Raw genomic sequence first — 16,596 nt, 5'->3', positions numbered from 1 at the left:
AAAAAATCTCGCCAGTGATACTTGACGGAACGCCTATTTGGTATTATTATAGTAATACTTCCCACCGATCAGACTCAGAAATTTTGTGTGCAGGCACGTTCCAGCCATAAATTTAGAACAACATAATGTCATCTTCTCCCGCGCTATCCAAGCCACCGACGATTAGATCCGAAACGCGGTGCTCGTAGAAGAAACATCGTTGGAACACCAGAACCTATCGGAAGTCGTGTCGTTGGCCGTGCAGAGTCAGTCCACAACATCCCGGCCTGTCTCCGATCTGCTTCTTACTAGGCTCACGACGGTTCGTGAACCAGTCGGCCTGGAATATCTGCAACTTGGCCTTTATCATCAAGTCGCTAGGTATGTAGGGGCAAGTCTTCCTCCGATCAGTCGATCTTGATCATCAATCTGTTGCTCGCAAGCATCGCCTGAGTGTACAGGCCGACCATAGCAAGGCAGGCGCACACAGTGCTATTGTTCTACTTGAGCACCTGTGGATATTTGGAAGCTGGTATGCCCTTGCGCAGTTGTTGAATTGATCGCTAGCGCGATTAATCGATCTATAATTGTAGCGTACGGCGGCTCTCGCTAAGTGGTAATACTTCCTACTTACGGGAAGAGAACAAAGCAAGGCGGAATAATCGACGCCGGATTCGAGAACACCTGAAACGCGAGAGGGACTACTCATTGCAACTTCTCGACACACCTAATCCCGATGATTGTTTACAACATACCCATTTTTAGAGTGGCAAGTATCTTGGAAACTACTACACAGAGTGTATCCACTGGTGGCTTGGACGATTTGTGATGTCTGTTCGATCGTTTCGATCAGGTCATCGGCCAGTGGGGAGGCTTCACCGCAATATAAAGCCGTCAGTGCAGTCATCTTGGTATGTACCACCACGTTGTGTACTCTACTACTCCTCAGCTCCCCATGGAATCACTACCTCACTTGCGCGATGTGTTCCCTGGTGAGGACCGACCGTCTCTCGACAACCGCGGTCAGCTAACAAATTCCTCTTGGACGTAGAACACTTCAGTAACAACTCTTCTGCTCGTCCCACGCCTACGGTAAACCATTCGACTTGTCACGAAGTCTCCGTGCTGACAGGTGTAATCGGTAGAACAATGCTCCGTTGGCGAAGGGCAACACCATACCTCACAATTCGCCAAGTTCAAATATGCGGCCGACGGGGCACGGTCCGATCAACCACTCTAACGTAGCAAACGCTACACCAAAGCAAGGCGCACATAACGGTGGCGCTTCCAGAGCGACTGCGCCCTCATTCAGCGTGCTAGACAGCGGCACTTTGGACGTAGTCTACACTAGCTACAGTGTCCCTACCAACAGCTCGTGGGCTGCCATGCAACGGCTACCCCCTGAAGGATCATCCGCCGCCAACATCCCCGTGCAAGGGACGAATCCCGACCGTCGAAGGCACGTCTGCCCCATTTGCTCGAAGCCATTCGAACGGTCAAGCAGCCTGCAAACTCACATGCATATTCATACGGGAGAAAGACGTGAGGATTTTCAGTTAAATATTCACGAATAACCAGGCTCAACCCCCTTTAGCTTACATATGCCCCGTCGAGGGATGCGGGCGCGAATTCAACGCCAAATCTAATATGCTTCGGCATTACCGTGCGCACCCTCAGCGCTGAAGACTGGAACCTTAAGCTTTTAAGGCAAACCATTTGTAGCGCTAGGGCTTGAATTGTCTTTCCCTCCGTCTTGTATCCACTATCTGTATATTTATTTATGTATGAGTCTGAACAACTATTTATTGTATGCGTTCACCTTCGTCAACTCAGGCCTGATTCTAGTAGTAGACATTCCTGTTACGTTACATAGAAGCTCATGCTGGGATTGAATTGATTCGTACATGGGGTACAGGTTGAGCGCTGGATAAGTGAGGGCGAAGCCGACGAAGGCAGTACTCCACAGAAGACGCGTGCGCCAGGGATAATTGTATATTAAAATATGGGTATGAAGTCCTGGATACGATCCTTTGCATCCTGTGCAATGCACTCCGCTATCCACGTCAAATTACGAATCTCTTGCTCTTTTAACTTCATATAGCTGTAGAAGACGCCATACTGGAACTGCTGGAGGAAAGACTGTTTGTTTAGATGGACCTCCATGTTGAAGAATCGATCCTCGAGCTGCGACATGGTGCCGTGACTTTCACCGTTGGCAGAGGAAGAAGCACCGTCGAAGAAAGAGCGGTATTCAGAGATGTTTTCGCAGACCACCCTCACTTGGTCTATGTCGTCAGCTTTTGCAAGTTGATTGTTGCCTTCCGGGAAGAGACGGCCAATGGCGGGGAAGAGCTTGGCGCGTTGTTCCTTCGACAGTTCCGTACCAAAGGAATTGATGGTTATGTTCACAGTTCGACGGTCGGCCTCGAAAGAAAGGAGTCTCTGCATTACGTCCGAGGTAGGCGAACCTAACGATGAGCAAAAGTGATGAAAGTCCTCCAAATATGCTTTGTAGACTGTGTTCCGGATGATTTCAATATTGAGATCATCTAGATCCGATGCTGAGAGACAATCGCGAAAGTACGGGGCTAATTCTATGTCAACCGAGGGCTTAATTTGGAGGATCAAGTGAACACACCGAGGGGGGTTTCGACAAGGACGCTTTGATACAGCTCCTCCACGTTGGTCGCGACACAGAGGGCGGGCATAGTGTCAAACACACCCAGAGGGTGACATCTTTCCAACAGTTCGTGTGTGTCTCGCTCATGCAGCGTTCCGGTGATCAGGAGGACGACATTATCGATCATGTATCCGTAGCTATGGGAGGGATGCGATCAGCTTGACTCGCGGTACAAACTGTCGCACACTGACGTGATATACTCTAGGAACTTGCTGAGAGGAGCAACAGCGTTGGTTCGTATGTAGTTGAACTGGTCGACAAGGATGCCCGTGGCCCGGTCGGCGATGGTAGATGTAGACAGAGGTAACGGTTCATTGGCAAGGAAGTTGCCATAGTCAGTAGCTGAGAGTTGGGTCCTGAAATCTGAAACCAGAAAGGGAGCAGTAAGTATCACTGTTTCTACGCAAGACCGAAACGACGCACCTTCCAACGACTCGCACTGGGTCAGGTTGGCATAATGACTCTGGGAGAGGATGCCAGCCTTGTAACCGCGCACTATGGCTTCCAAGAAACCGCTATCAACCTGCAGAGCCCGATTCAGTGATGATTTTCGTGGCGTGTAGCTGAAACGAGCGTACGTTGAACAGCAGAGCTTCCATCGTTCGTGTTGGTGACAACCACGCAGTTGAGCCTCCGAACTCGTCTGTGATGACCGCGTGTCGCCGTAACAGGGAAATAGTTCACACGCCCTTTCCACCTCAGCGGCCATCGCCCGGCGGTCCCTGACTCTCACTCTTTCTTACTTCCCACCACCATCAACACCACGCATGGTCGTACCCCCACTCGACCCATTGCGCCATAGAATATACAGTTGACGACACTATCATCTGTAGTACTATATATAATCGATGCTCCAGTAGCAATGAGCGGCCGAGCTTATTCTCATGGCGTCTGAGAAAGAGTCGCAGAACTCTCAAGTTCACGAAACGCATTCGATTCCTGCAGATTATGACAAAAGGCAGGACAAGAAACTCATTCGTAAAGTGGATTTCAGGTAATTATATGCGCTCTCAACCTCACTTTAACGACTAACTTGATGTCCGTAGACTTATCCCAATCTTGACATTGTTGTATCTTCTGAGCTTCCTAGATCGGTACGTTCCGCTGAACATTCGGCGACTTCTATATACTAAGTTAGCATACCTTTAGAACAAATATAGGAAATGCGAGGTAATTATGTGGCCGCATCTAGTAGTTTTGTTCGATATTCACGATTTATAGAATCATTGGATTAGCAGCGGTAACCTCTCCATAACTGGTTGTCTTGGTTGTCTGCTAAAATAGATCCCTGAAGGATCTCAACGTCTCGCCTCCCGCGTACAATACTTCCTTGGCTTTATACTTCATAGCCTATGTAGTTTTTGAAGTTCCTGCCAACGTGCGTAGTAAATCAACCACTCTTCTTGGTTGCTGATTGACGTACTCGTCCCACAGATCGTGTAAATATTCCCCAGTCTCTGATAACGGCTACAAGCTCAAATAGACTATCTACATAGTTTGAAGCGCTTCGACCCTCAAATCTGGCTTCCGACGCTAACCCTCCTTTGGGGGATAGTCAGTGTCTGCCAGGGTTTGGTAACCAACCAGGCCGGTCTTTTTGGAATACGAGTCTGTGAGTATACATCATCTCCACTCGCAATCTGATCAAATGCTTACAAGTTGCAAGTGTTGGGCGTTACGGAGGCCGGCCTATTTCCTGGAGTCATCTATGTGTTCTCGGTATACTATCGCAGGTACGCTTCATTTAAATTTGTTATTTCTGGCAACATAGTTGGATCCGATGGACATGAATAGGAGCGAGCGAAGTTGGCGGGTAGCTATATTTTTTGGTGGTGCTGCTCTGGCAGGTGCCTTCGGAGGTGAAGGAGGGCTTCTACCCCCTGTCACATCGATATCCTGACTCAAACGCAACAGGTATTTTGGCGTATGCCATAGCGAAGATGGACGGTATTGGTGGCCGCAAAGGATGGCAATGGTGGGTACTCCCATTTTTCACGGGGGAAGTCACACTAACACCTTCCATCCCCGTTGCAGGATATTCATTATCGAGGGTCTTCTCACTGTAGCCATTTCCCTCGTGGCATATTTTCTGGTTCCGACTTGGTCGTACAAAGCTAAATTTGTAAGTCTCCGCTGTAGCCAGAGCGATACGGCATACCGAAGTAAATTTATAGCTTACCGATTCGGAACGCGAACGTTTGTTGGAACGACTGAGAGCCGACTCGGACGCAGGAGACAACGAGAAATTCGAGTGGTATTATGTTCGCCAGGCATGGACGGATCATCTCTGTTGGGCTTATGCTCTGCTGTTCCACGGCTTTGCGTTTGTCTTGTACTCTCTCAGCCTTTTCCTGGTCAGCCTCTTCATTACTTACGCCTTTGGTGGTCCTAATATTTCATGACTTAGCCGACTATTATCGCTGGGCTAGGTTTCCAGAGCTGGCAAGCTCAACTGTACGTGTTGAACCTATATGCATGTTTGACAGTTGGCTCTATTCCTTTCTCCTACTAGATTAACGATCCCGCCCAATGCATTGGCCAGTCTAGCGATCTGGTTCACCGTGTGGATATCTTCGCGTTACAATCTCAGGGCCCCATTCATCATCGGTGCTGCTTTCGTTGCTATTGTTGGTGCGCACCGCCTTCTTTCTGCCAATGAGACAGACGCTGAACGAACGCTATAAAGGGTACATCATCCTGCTTACGGCAAAAACATGTGAGTTGACGCATCCTTGATGGCTAAGATATCGCATTTAATCCAGCGAAATGGTAGCCGGCGGTCAATATGTTGGTGTCCACTTCGCCGCCGCGGGTGTCTACACTGGGAATGCTTTACTTCTAAGGTAAGGTATGGGATCTCTTGTACTTTAGCATGGGACTCAAGCCCCGGAAATAGCTGGCCCGGTGAGAATGTTTCCGGTCAAACGAAGAGGGCTATTGCCGTTGCGATGCAGATAACCATCGGAGATATTGGAGCCGTGGCCGGTGTCTTAATTTATCGGCCAAATTTCAGTGGTCATCACTTCAGGAAACCCCATATCATCTCCATAGGGTACTTGGTCTTTGCTGCGGCGGTGGCTGCTTACCTGTGGATCTGGATGGCTCGAGAGAATGCCAGGCGCGACGAAGTTCTTCGAAAGCTGGCTGATGAAAAAGAAGTCAAGCAGGAAAGGAACCGTCGGGCTGGAGATCGTGACATTTATTATCGATATCATGTATGAGGAAGAATGGGGGGCTGAGTGTACACGAGTATGTTCATTGTGGGTTCCACCTCTATTAGTCAACTTCAAATGAGTAGCTAGGATATTGTGACGAAGATTATGTTATGTGTAGAGTAGACATGATTGTTTGGCTGATTCGTAGAAGTACCTGGCGTCGTGAATGCAATGCAGATTATGGATGAAGGGAAGGGATGGTCGATGAAGGTGAGAATAATATGATCCGTGTCCAAAGTCAGTACCGACGAGTCCAACTGGTTGTGAGGGGAATGGAATAGCGTGTACATGGTGAGCAAGTCGTAATTCAACTGAAGCGTTGTGAATGACATGAAGCAAGTTAGTCGCGGGAAATCTTGCGCCTCTGATGGCGCACGGTCGTTTTGTCAATATACTCTTCATCATCTTCGTCGCTGTAGACCACATCGGCATACTCAGGCCCGTACAGGCTCAGCCTTCTGTCGTGATCAACTTTTCGCAAGTGCCGTAGCTGCACTGACAATGACCGGAGGAAATCATTCTGTACTGTAATTGAGATGTATGATAAATCACTATCATCAGAGTGCGCACCTTCTGAATGCGTGCACGGGCCTCTATTTTCCCTGCTTTGTCAAGTGAGCGTTTCTTGCCTTTGTACTATATCACACATAAGTCAGACTCAATGGGCGCGCCATTACAATGCGGTACGGACCTTTCGCTCTTCATCCTTGCAAAGTGCTGTCAAATGAACGATCCACTTTTGTAAATTCGTTTCGGCCTTCTTTTGACACTGTTGCTGCATATTTTTCATCAAGAGGTCATCGTCCATCCATTCGTCATCCGATTCCCCAATGATAGCTTCGTCGTCAGAGTCTGGGACCACGTAGGACCGGGTAGTGAAGGCAGCCTCTCGTCTAGGACGCTTAGTTCCGCGAGGCGCTGAAGTTGGGTCATGCTGGGTGAGTATCGTTTTCGAGGCTTCTTTCTTAATCTTGTATGTAAGCGAGCTGCCCTGTTTCAGTGGTATAACAACTGTGTCCGAGAGGTAGTCGTCTTCACTGTAATAAAACTCAGCACCGCGCTCGAGCTCATTGTACAGCGTCCAGTTCTAGACGAAGGCTTCGTCAGTATATCGGAGTAACATGATGGAAGTGGTGTATGTACGGGTGCGCGTCCTAGACGAGCTAATAGCTGGAAGTGCTTGAAAGTGAGAGGCACGGCGCGAGCTTCTGGCCGTGGCACATGAGCGTCAACGTAGCCAAAGAAGTAGTTGATGTCCTGTAGGAAAAAAAAGAGCCATGAGGTGTTGCATTTTCGAGGCTATGCATATGATCTTACGGGTGCATTATCATTGATGATGGCGTGAGTCAAGAAGACGGCGGTGATTCGACTTTGTGTTCCAAACTGTGTCTTGACCCAACGGCCGACACTCAAGGGATCTGTTCGGATAATAGTCGTGAGCACGAGACACTGTCACCATGCATTCTCCCATACCATTAGGGTAAGGAAGCTTGTTCGCGGAGTCGTTTGCGTAATTGTACATATAGAAAGCACGTCGTCGAGATCTCGAGGGAGCTGTTTCATCCTGCCGTATCATCACGGACAATGTATCTTGCCCGATGTGACCCTATGGAGAACACGGTTAGTCAAAGCTGTTCAAAAGAGAATGGAAGGGCTTGATAAATCTTATCAGGCACATTACGCCGAAGAAAAAATAGGTAATGGGTAGAAAGATACAAAAGAGGCTGAAAAGCCATACCAGTTCGGGCTCTGATTGAGTGTTCCCCATCCCATGCCCTTCACAACCCTCTACTTCGTCGTCGGGCTTGATCTCTGGTGGAAGCGACGGCTGCATCTGCTGGACAAGTTGAAGGGACTCCCTGCCAGTTGACGAGTCAAGCATAGTGTAATCGCGGGACAATTTAGCATGGTAACGTCTGCAAGCATCCTCGTCGTCCCAAGGTGGTAGATCATCCACGTCAATTTGATGCTTCTCTAGCACGACCTTCGCAATGGTTTCGCGGACGTAATCGTACCGCTCATACATTTTCTTGATCATCTTGCCCTATGAAAAGGTTCGTTATCAATGACTCCCACGACGATAGTGGATTTTGTTATGGTACACACTTTGCATGCCACTTCCAACATCTTTTCCACGACTTCTTGGATGAAGTCTTTGGCACCGATGGGATCCAAGCCCAGTCCAACTGCCCCGCTACGTTCGGGGAGATTGTCTGATTCCCTTTTAGTCGCTCGGTCTTTGCTCCTGGGCACGCTACTATCTGATGCACTGCTACTCCCAACGCTAGTATCCTCTACATCCTCCGTGCGCACTATCCGCCTCCCATTCCATCTTACCCACTCCATGACGGGAGTGAATCGTTCTACGAAAGGGTTCAACAACACTGCCATTAACTCAAGGCGAGTAGGCCCTTTCCCTAGGCCTAACTCATCGAAACGGAGCTTAAGGTTTTCAGTCGTTGAGAGATGAGGGGTATTGGCGGTATACGGGTAACCGGGGGCATGCGAGCAATTGAACGCCTCTTGGATGAAGATGGAGCAAAGGAGAACGTGGCGAGCAATGTAGTCCTTGGAAGGGAAATCAGCATATAGCTGCCTGAGCGTTAGCGCAACGGAGTTAAGGGCGATGGAACGAGTGGTTGCGAATAGTTTGATCAGCTCCTCGACCAAGGTGCTAAATTGCATGTGAGCATGGAGTGATTACTGCGAGCAACGGATTCTTACGAGAGATCAAATCGTAGTTCACCAGCTTTGTCTAGCCTCTGAAGTGCTAGATATGCGGCTTCATTTGTCTTGGCTTCCATGCAAACCTCGGCAGCTACTGTACGACTCAGGAACATTCTGAATACAGGGATTAGTGGCAATCCATTTATAGGGATAAATATGACATACGTGGGATCCAATCTACACAACTCTCTCGCATTTCGGACGATATCATCTGCACGAGTGTCACTGGAGGCTATGGGCCGCTCAAACATCTTGCGGAAGACGAAATCGCGATACTAGACAGGCATATGTTAAATTTTCAAGAGAGCAAGGGGAGTATATGCTTACCTTGCTATCCATTTGAAATCCATTCGCGACAGCAAGAGGCAACAAACGAGGCTCGATGGCAAGAGCGAGGGGGAACTGTGCCATGATTGGGTCCTAAGAAGCAAGGGGAAATGAGCAAGGGGATCGATTCGGAGGCCAGAAGCCAGGGGCTCACCTTATTCGTGAACGGCAAGAACTATATGCACAATTATCGAATGGGATCATGGAAAGGTAAAGCAGCAGCACACACCTTGTACTTCTCCAAGATATCCTTGATTGCCTCCCAGTTCGTTGTACGCACAGAAGGGTGAAATCTACTCTCCCTCAAAAAGGTTGCGAATATAGATCCATCGTCCTCGTTCTTTCCTACAGGGATTTCCCCATACTTTTTTGTAGCGAGTTCCATGAAGTAAACGAAAACAGGCAGGGGGACACTGCGGACCCAAGTGGTCTTGATGAAGTGACCCTGGGAGCGAAAGTAGTGGTGAATGGCGAGCTGGACAAGGTACCGAGACATATGCGCGCCGCTGGCCAACAGAGTCTGGTTGACCAAGCAGCATATATAAGTCGAATTCCTGACCAGAGACCTCGAGACTACTCACATTCAAGACACTCTTATTAAGTATGCGCCCCCGCCCGAGCGCATAGAACAGGGCCTGTGTCTCGCCATATCGAGCCAGGAAATAATGGGCTCTGATGAAGTTGTCTTGAGAGAAGTTATGAAAACGTTTTGATACGAGAGTCAAAGGGGTCGGGTCGTTCAATTCGTAGAAAACGAGTTGGAGAATTTCATCTGGGAAAGTCATGAGTTAAGGACCGTGTACATCGCATGTTAGCTTACCGCAGAGACGATCCATGGCGCCCACGGAAGCTTCGGGGACGACAGGGAGCGGTGAAGATCCGATGCTGATTGAGCGGAGAAGAAATGCACGTCGCGCGGGACGATGGTGACGGTCGAGGAGGAAGGAGCAGTGCTGTGGTGGAAGGTCGAGCAATGGCTCGTTCCTTGATTTGTCCGGCGTGCCGGCCCAAAGATCGGAGATCCAATATTAGCTCGTATTTGGTACTATTTTTAGACAAAATCTAATCTCAATGCTACTAGAACGTCCTTTGGTGGTATCCTCTCCATATTCGCCAGGCTAGCTTCCAATCCCTCACCTGCAATCGCGGTTCGAAAGCGTTGAAATCAGAACTCTCGAGTCGTTCGAGGAAGAGCGCTTGGGGAATCTAGACATATCATGTGGCGGAATTTCATTGATGGACGTGGCTTAGAAACAGATCAAAACTCAACCACTCACACCGGTCAAGAATACGGGCATGGCTCCCCTTGGCACTTTCCCATCGTCGAGTTTGGAGAGCATGTCTCGTGCTGTAATGAGATGGTCGTTTGCAAGGACGGCGAACTCGTATACGGCGTCGACGATCCCTTTGGCCTCCTTTCCCCGTCGGAAAACTTCCTCTTGGCTAACACCGTGCTTTGATGTAATCTCCGCTGGTATTGTCATTCGTCCCTTGGAAGCGTGGTAGGGCAGTCCACGTAGAAGCGTAACTATACCTTGCGCAACTCCAACGTGTGACGCCGCGTGTGATAAAGAGTCTAGCGAGTTTGATGGAATGGTCAAGAGGGACAGGAGAGCATAAAGTAGAGTGGACGAAGTTGCTTCGGCATGATCGGTGAGGGATTCGGAGGTCAAATGCTCTGGTGTGTGTAATTCCGCATCCTGAAACGCTGTCAGACTGAAAAGTAGGAGGTGGCAACTTATGTACAAACTCGAGCGTCAATCAAGCGGTTGAGATGGTATCGTTGGATTTTGTGTTGTCGACACACATCAGACAGGGCTAGCGCTATGGGGTGTCTTGGTGGGCTATTCTACACCCCAAAGCAACCAGGCGTAAAGAAATGCTTCGAGATGCAAAACTGGAGACACACCTCATAGACACCCTTGACAGCGTCCCTCCAGAACTGCATCCTCATCTGCCCAATTACCGGGTTGGAAACCGAGTCCCCAATCATTGCTAATTCCACCTTGAACAAAGTTCAATCACCTTACGGCGTTTAGAGCAAACCGAGAACGTGCCGAAAATGACCTTAGCGCCAAATAACCATCCTGCAGCGACCCCTTTGGCCAGAACTGGGAGATAAGGAAAGATTCGTAGTCGTGTTTCCGGAGAAGGTCGCGACAGTATTCGGTTGGATTGTCGTTCCCAACTGTCGAAAGCACCCGCCGAGACGATGTTACACGCGTCTCCGCCGATCGGAATGAGGTTGAAAAGGATTTGACGAAGGTACGACGTCCTGCATGTTGGCAAAGCATGACGGAGACCTCTTTGAGGTTCCCTTGAACCTTCTGAGGACATGCGTGAGAATAATATGGGCGTCTAACTTACGTGCAAGTTGAATGGACCTGTCCTTGACCATTCTCCTCCTCCCTTCCCCGCGTCACCACACAGAGCAGAGCTCATAAGGTGCGGTATAGCCCACTCTCCCGACTGCCTCACTCGCTTGCTTCCCGCCACTGCAGCGATACATACACCCAAATCTTGAATCGACGTTCACTACTATGCCCAGAAAAGATCCCATTATAATCACCGACACGCGTGTCTTCCTTCAAAGGCTGTCTAGGCGTGAAACAAGAACTCCGCTGCCACCAAACATACTCCATGAAGTCGGTAGACTTACTTTCCACGCCTATATGCTCATTCTTTCACCCTAGTTACTTCTACATCTGGGACCGCGAGACCTACCTTACATGTCACGAATGAACAAAACTATACGCAAATTTCTTCTCGAAAGAGACTCGTATCGGAAGAGGACCCGCCTTTCCTTCCCACGACTATTCCTCCGCCAAATATGACTTCCGAATATCGTAACATCGTACTCTTTTTCAGTGGTGGAGAGTGTACGGTGGGTATCATAGGCTCAAAGTGACTTGTATGCATACTTACTACAGCAAGGATCTGCCACCAGTAGACGGAGACTATGCCTTACTCCTTTTCTCTCAAGATTAGATCCTGCTCGGTATGGACACAATGAGCCACGATGGTGGTTCTACTCACTCGGTTACACTCCACAGGACAAATGCACCTGGACAACTGAGCGGCAGGGCTTCAATGTGACCAATGCCCCATTATCAAGGTTCATCTATAATGTAGGAAGATAATATACCGATTGCCGGGACCATCTGATAAATCGTACAGAGCTCATCGAGAGGATTATCGCCCATGGATGCCCTACCTTGAGTCGCACTGAAACCCACGATTGGTAGGTCAACCGGAGAACAACATTTACTGCAAGAACTGGGTACACAACACAGACCTCGAATATTGTGCAGCCAAGGCACTTGCTCGCAATAAACCCGTATCAGAGCGTTGGAACGTAGATACTGTTCCTCTTCCCGAGCGGAAGGCGGTAAGTGATATACCTTTGATTCTCTCCGCCCGTCTAATACCCTCCTTCTATCATCCTAGTCCTGGGACAAGAAGGCAAAAGAATTAAGGGTTCTCATGCAGGCGCGGTCTACCTTTCTACGACGACAACTTTCACCAAATCCTCCACAGAGTGCACAGAAACGGATAGATTGGTGTCGTAAATACAATAATACTGCCCAGGAGATGTCCCCTCAATGGAGGAATGTCCGTCACATCTCTTTCCCCATGTGGATTCATTAAAGCCCAAGCTCACAATTACATCAGCCTATGGAACTTCCAACGGTGAGAGAAGAAAGAGAAGCAGAAAGTTGCAGGGAGGAAGCGTATAGTGCACTGCGTTGACTTGCTGAGCATGGATTTGATTCAATTGACCCAGATGAGTGAGTCATTGATTAATTAAACATTCCGCGTCCAACAGTATAGTCTGCTGAACACAGAATGGAGGCTCCTCCTTAAGGAAGCCTTAGAAGAAGAAGAATATAACCACAAAGTCAAATCAGTCTACTATACTACGCAGCCGATTCTAGGGTGCATCAAATGTCCTAATCGGTTCTTCGACTCAGACGGGCTCGTGGATCACACTTCCTCGAAGTACATTACGAACTAAACCGTATTTATGTGGTGCTAATACCAGATAGGCATCCCGAAACGAAAGAAGAAACGATGGCTATTCTGACGAAGAGCGGTCGGAGTCGTTGTCACGTATGTGGATCGCATCGTTCACTCCTGCTGGCCCTTAAGAGCACTTGAAGAAGAAGTAAGTATACGATGACACTCAAACTTGTCTAGACGACCACTCAATTGCACTGCAGGCTTGAGATCACCTCGGCATCCTGATTCACTGTCAACATAGCGAGCGGATTCTTCTTCGTTGTTTTACCATACTACCACATGCCCACTCTCGCGGATCGTCAACGGATAGATTTGTCTTCTTTAAACCACAGGACATGGCCGTACGTTATGTTACCATCGTTTCGCAGACATCAGATTGCATAGGCATATGCATGCTCCAAGCAGCAGATAAGGCGATAATAACGTCAAGGCCGTTTACGTATCTAGCTAGCCACTAGGATGTAGCGTAGGTTTGAATCATTTCCTGGTGACGATCTAATCAGCCCCCCGACTAGCAGCTGGATCGAATATACTGCACCAGGAGTCTAGTGGGAACGGCTCCCACGAGCTCGTTGACCTTCGTACCATCCTTGAACACCATGAACGTCGGTAACTACAGGGACAAACGCAGCTCGTTGAAGGAACGGAAGATCTGTGTAATAACGAGATTCTTACCGATCTAATGCCAACTTCTTGGCTGATATCATCGCATTCATCAACGTTGACTTTGTAGAACTCCACGCCCTGTCCTGCTTCCCCAGCGAATTGCTGGAACAGGGGGGAGATCACTCTGCATGGACCACACCATGGGGCCCAGAAATCGATAATGACTGATTTGCCGCCGTTTATCTAACGGATGATGAGAGGTCTCGGTATCAAAGGTCGAATGTCGAATATTTATGGTGCATACGGCTGCGTTGAAGTCTGCGAGTTTTGTTATTTCTTTGACGGACATGGGTGGAGGTAGAGCAGAGGAATAGTACAGCGCAAGACCTTCGGAATCCGGCTATACACACGAACGATCACGCGACTGGGCACATGCAACTTAGACTACGGTTCAGAAAGTGTACGGTTACACCGAAACCTCCTGAGTAGTAGTTGGGATATGCGATGTCCGAGATGAACCACTGACGCCTCTGCCATACGGTAGCCCTCTCGATGTCCAATAAGATGACGGCAAGATGAAGGCCGATGCAGTGAACAGAGAGTAAATGATCAATTATTCCGACTGGGAACTCGAGCGTTCTATTAGGGTCTACAGGCAAAGAATCAGGATGAAGCGGATGCAAGAACGAAGGCGCGCACATACTTTCAATGCAGTCGGGTCAGCCCCTACGACGGTCCCTATATTTGAACCTTTCTTGAACGCCATGAAAGTCGGCATCTACAGAGAATCCAAGAGGATTACTAGTGAGTTTGGTGGGGCACGGCAATCCAGGACCCAGATGAAAGACGGGCTACTCACCGCTCGAATGCCAACTTCTTGTGCTATATCCGGGCACTCATCAACGTCCACTTTGTAGAAGTCTACCTTGCTAGTCGTCGTGGAGAATTTCTCGAAAACTGGGGATATGGCTCTGCATGGTCCACACCAGGTAGCCCAGAAATCGACCAAAGCCGGTCTGCTTCCGTTGATCTGTGGGTTATGAGATTGCCATCAAGGAGTCGAAATATGTAGTTCTTCTGGTACTCACGGCCTGTCTGAATGCTGGCAGAGTGGTGAGGGCCTTTACAACCATGAACGTCGATTCTTAAGTGAGAGATGGAGGTGACGACGAAACAACTCCGAGTCACGTGTCTACTCCCGAAGCCGCCGCGATCCGAGTCCGCTCGTCCGTTCAATACTACTCCAGCGAATTCACCAGCGGACTCGCGCGTACCATGGCTTCGCGGAAATCAGGCCTCCAGAAAGAAGTCCTTGCTCTATACAGGCGGTTTGTACTCGCCTCTAAATTCCAATTATCACTAATTCCCAATGTACGAAAAGTGCTCTACGAATGGCATCCGCTAAGCCCCCCTCTGCACAACCCAAATTCTTCCTCTTCGTTCGCTTCACATTCCGCCAGCAATCTGACTCAGTGTCCTCGCGTGACGTCGCTGCAATAGAGCATCTCATAAGGAAAGGCAGGCGGCAGATCGAGGCGTTTGAGGACAAGTCGGTAAAGGATTGTTGGGTGTCTGCTGAGATGAAGCATTGGGAGAGTACACATCGCGGATATACACCATGGACACAGAGTTGATTTCTACACGAACTGTTGCTGAGCACTATGATCTTCACACAGAAATACCGCTAAGGGCTCGAGAACATGGTGAGTCGTGCGAGGGAGGAACATCGAGGTCGATAGCGACAGGGTATTATAATCTAATCTAGTTTGCCATGATCACGACCTCTTCTTCCCACTGGATGGACCCCCAAAGAGCGAAGACTCCACTGCGTCAATCCCCTCCGGGGCTTCTTTGGCAAGGAGTACCTCCGTTTCCTTCTTTCGCCTCTCCGCCCGACGTTCGGAGCGAGTTTTCGCCTTTTCTGTAGCCAAAACGGCAGGAGAATCTTCGACTGTGATATCGACGGCGTTGGATTGTTCGACTGGCGTCTCAGAAAGCGCTGACGGTGGCGCCTCAGCTTCGATCGTTGGCTCTGTCGTCGTAGACGAGGTCTCTGCAGAGGTCTCTATAGGAAGCTCGGATGAAGGTGCAGTAGTCGCGTCTTCGACTGGGGCAGAGACAAGTGAATCCGGTGCCCGCCTGCTTTGTCGCCTAGCTGCCTTGCGCAACGATCGACCCTTTCGCCATTCTTGCAGTTGATGCTTGAGCACTTTTTCGTCCTCCTTGAGAGCGGAAACTTCTTCAACCTCTGCTTCCACAAGTTTGATTGCTCCTTCGTAGGCTAACCGCCGTTCGTTCAATACATACTTGATACGAGCCATAGTTTTCCTGCACTATACATATACGGTCAGAGGCACGCAGAAATGAGGTTTCGTTTGGCAACCGTACCAGAGTAGCTTTTTTCGTTGAACCCCAAGCAGACGGATTCTGAATACCCATTCTTCGTGCCTCTTCCTTCTGCGTCGCGAGCAAGTTTCGTTCTCGTAGAACAATGTACCATAGCGTGTGCAGGTCTTGGAAACTCTTCAGCCTCAGCTCAGACGCCTTCCATGCACGGCCTAGCAGTGCCGCATGCTGAGTTCACGCGTACGAAGAGGGGGGAGGATTCTCGTGCTCACCGCTGGGAAACAGCGCTTCGCCCTCCGGAGGCTCAACAGTGCGGTAGGTGACATTCTCCCCGAGATCATCCTCCACTTTCCTAAAGAAGCCGTATAGTCCGTGGTCTGGCTTGACATCGACCTGATACTTCTTTATTGCTCGTCGGGGGATTGCACTAATGGCAGTTGTGGAATCGTCCGGGAGACCGCCCGGAGGCGCGATGGTGAGGGCGTTGTCTTCGCTTGAGGCAGCTTGACTGGCAGTATCCGCGACGCGTGCGTACTGCCGTACTCCAGAGGCCAGGCATTGTCTGAAAGAGGGAGCGCGCCCCGGCGCTGTACGAAGCAACGACAACATCTGCAGAAAGTTGTGGCCGTCCAGCGCTAAACCCACATCGTCCTCATGATCAAATAGGGGCTACTCCTAAGAGCTCCAGCACTGGTT

The 16,596-nt window shown here is 49.4% G+C and overlaps 9 protein-coding genes across 9 annotated transcripts; 3 read left to right on the top strand and 6 right to left on the bottom strand.

Moving 5' to 3' along the window:
* Positions 1-934: 934 nt before the first annotated feature.
* PC9H_010718 (uncharacterized protein) lies at positions 935-1,662 on the top strand (the record flags this gene model as incomplete). The annotated part of the gene is made up of 4 exons (XM_036780211.1): positions 935-971; positions 1,031-1,071; positions 1,125-1,521; positions 1,574-1,662. The coding sequence occupies 4 exons, from the start codon at positions 935-937 to the stop codon at positions 1,660-1,662; spliced, it is 564 nt and encodes a 187-aa protein (XP_036627594.1).
* A 312-nt stretch (positions 1,663-1,974) lies between these two features.
* On the bottom strand, positions 1,975-3,258 carry VMA6 (H(+)-transporting V0 sector ATPase subunit d; the record flags this gene model as incomplete). Its single annotated transcript, XM_036780210.1, has 5 exons — positions 1,975-2,567; positions 2,618-2,796; positions 2,851-3,022; positions 3,083-3,182; positions 3,238-3,258. 5 exons carry the CDS (start codon positions 3,256-3,258, stop codon positions 1,975-1,977), a joined length of 1,065 nt encoding a protein of 354 aa, XP_036627593.1.
* A 285-nt stretch (positions 3,259-3,543) lies between these two features.
* On the top strand, positions 3,544-5,880 carry PC9H_010716 (uncharacterized protein; the record flags this gene model as incomplete). The annotated part of the gene is made up of 17 exons (XM_036780209.1): positions 3,544-3,653; positions 3,706-3,753; positions 3,809-3,829; positions 3,881-3,899; positions 3,954-4,044; positions 4,094-4,112; positions 4,156-4,271; positions 4,326-4,392; positions 4,454-4,518; positions 4,574-4,634; positions 4,694-4,781; positions 4,834-5,013; positions 5,067-5,113; positions 5,172-5,290; positions 5,346-5,375; positions 5,433-5,502; positions 5,556-5,880. The coding sequence occupies 17 exons, from the start codon at positions 3,544-3,546 to the stop codon at positions 5,878-5,880; spliced, it is 1,476 nt and encodes a 491-aa protein (XP_036627592.1).
* Positions 5,881-6,214: 334 nt separating this feature from the next.
* Positions 6,215-9,713, bottom strand: PC9H_010715 (uncharacterized protein; the record flags this gene model as incomplete). Its single annotated transcript, XM_036780208.1, has 14 exons — positions 6,215-6,394; positions 6,445-6,510; positions 6,566-6,961; positions 7,018-7,131; positions 7,192-7,292; positions 7,348-7,480; positions 7,613-7,918; positions 7,981-8,548; positions 8,599-8,715; positions 8,767-8,876; positions 8,929-9,021; positions 9,083-9,103; positions 9,158-9,448; positions 9,510-9,713. The coding sequence occupies 14 exons, from the start codon at positions 9,711-9,713 to the stop codon at positions 6,215-6,217; spliced, it is 2,700 nt and encodes an 899-aa protein (XP_036627591.1).
* Positions 9,714-10,005: 292 nt separating this feature from the next.
* On the bottom strand, positions 10,006-11,265 carry PC9H_010714 (uncharacterized protein; the record flags this gene model as incomplete). Its single annotated transcript, XM_036780207.1, has 5 exons — positions 10,006-10,134; positions 10,206-10,628; positions 10,679-10,777; positions 10,838-10,933; positions 10,975-11,265. 5 exons carry the CDS (start codon positions 11,263-11,265, stop codon positions 10,006-10,008), a joined length of 1,038 nt encoding a protein of 345 aa, XP_036627590.1.
* Positions 11,266-13,402: 2,137 nt separating this feature from the next.
* Positions 13,403-13,903, bottom strand: PC9H_010713 (uncharacterized protein; the record flags this gene model as incomplete). The annotated part of the gene is made up of 4 exons (XM_036780206.1): positions 13,403-13,432; positions 13,487-13,561; positions 13,624-13,797; positions 13,859-13,903. The coding sequence occupies 4 exons, from the start codon at positions 13,901-13,903 to the stop codon at positions 13,403-13,405; spliced, it is 324 nt and encodes a 107-aa protein (XP_036627589.1).
* Positions 13,904-14,167: 264 nt separating this feature from the next.
* Positions 14,168-14,687, bottom strand: PC9H_010712 (uncharacterized protein; the record flags this gene model as incomplete). The annotated part of the gene is made up of 4 exons (XM_036780205.1): positions 14,168-14,203; positions 14,258-14,332; positions 14,414-14,584; positions 14,643-14,687. 4 exons carry the CDS (start codon positions 14,685-14,687, stop codon positions 14,168-14,170), a joined length of 327 nt encoding a protein of 108 aa, XP_036627588.1.
* Positions 14,688-14,829: 142 nt separating this feature from the next.
* Positions 14,830-15,188, top strand: PC9H_010711 (uncharacterized protein; the record flags this gene model as incomplete). The annotated part of the gene is made up of 2 exons (XM_036780204.1): positions 14,830-14,882; positions 14,936-15,188. 2 exons carry the CDS (start codon positions 14,830-14,832, stop codon positions 15,186-15,188), a joined length of 306 nt encoding a protein of 101 aa, XP_036627587.1.
* A 141-nt stretch (positions 15,189-15,329) lies between these two features.
* On the bottom strand, positions 15,330-16,509 carry MRPL4 (54S ribosomal protein L4 mitochondrial; the record flags this gene model as incomplete). The annotated part of the gene is made up of 3 exons (XM_036780203.1): positions 15,330-15,887; positions 15,943-16,112; positions 16,173-16,509. 3 exons carry the CDS (start codon positions 16,507-16,509, stop codon positions 15,330-15,332), a joined length of 1,065 nt encoding a protein of 354 aa, XP_036627586.1.
* Between the last annotated feature and the right edge of the window lie 87 nt (positions 16,510-16,596).

This window comes from Pleurotus ostreatus (assembly GCF_014466165.1).
Source record: "Pleurotus ostreatus strain PC9 chromosome Unknown scaffold_8, whole genome shotgun sequence".
In the NCBI taxonomy this organism is placed as follows: domain Eukaryota; kingdom Fungi; phylum Basidiomycota; class Agaricomycetes; order Agaricales; family Pleurotaceae; genus Pleurotus; species Pleurotus ostreatus.
Note: the sequence above shows the minus strand (reverse complement) of the source record. Positions and strands in the feature narration are given on the sequence as shown.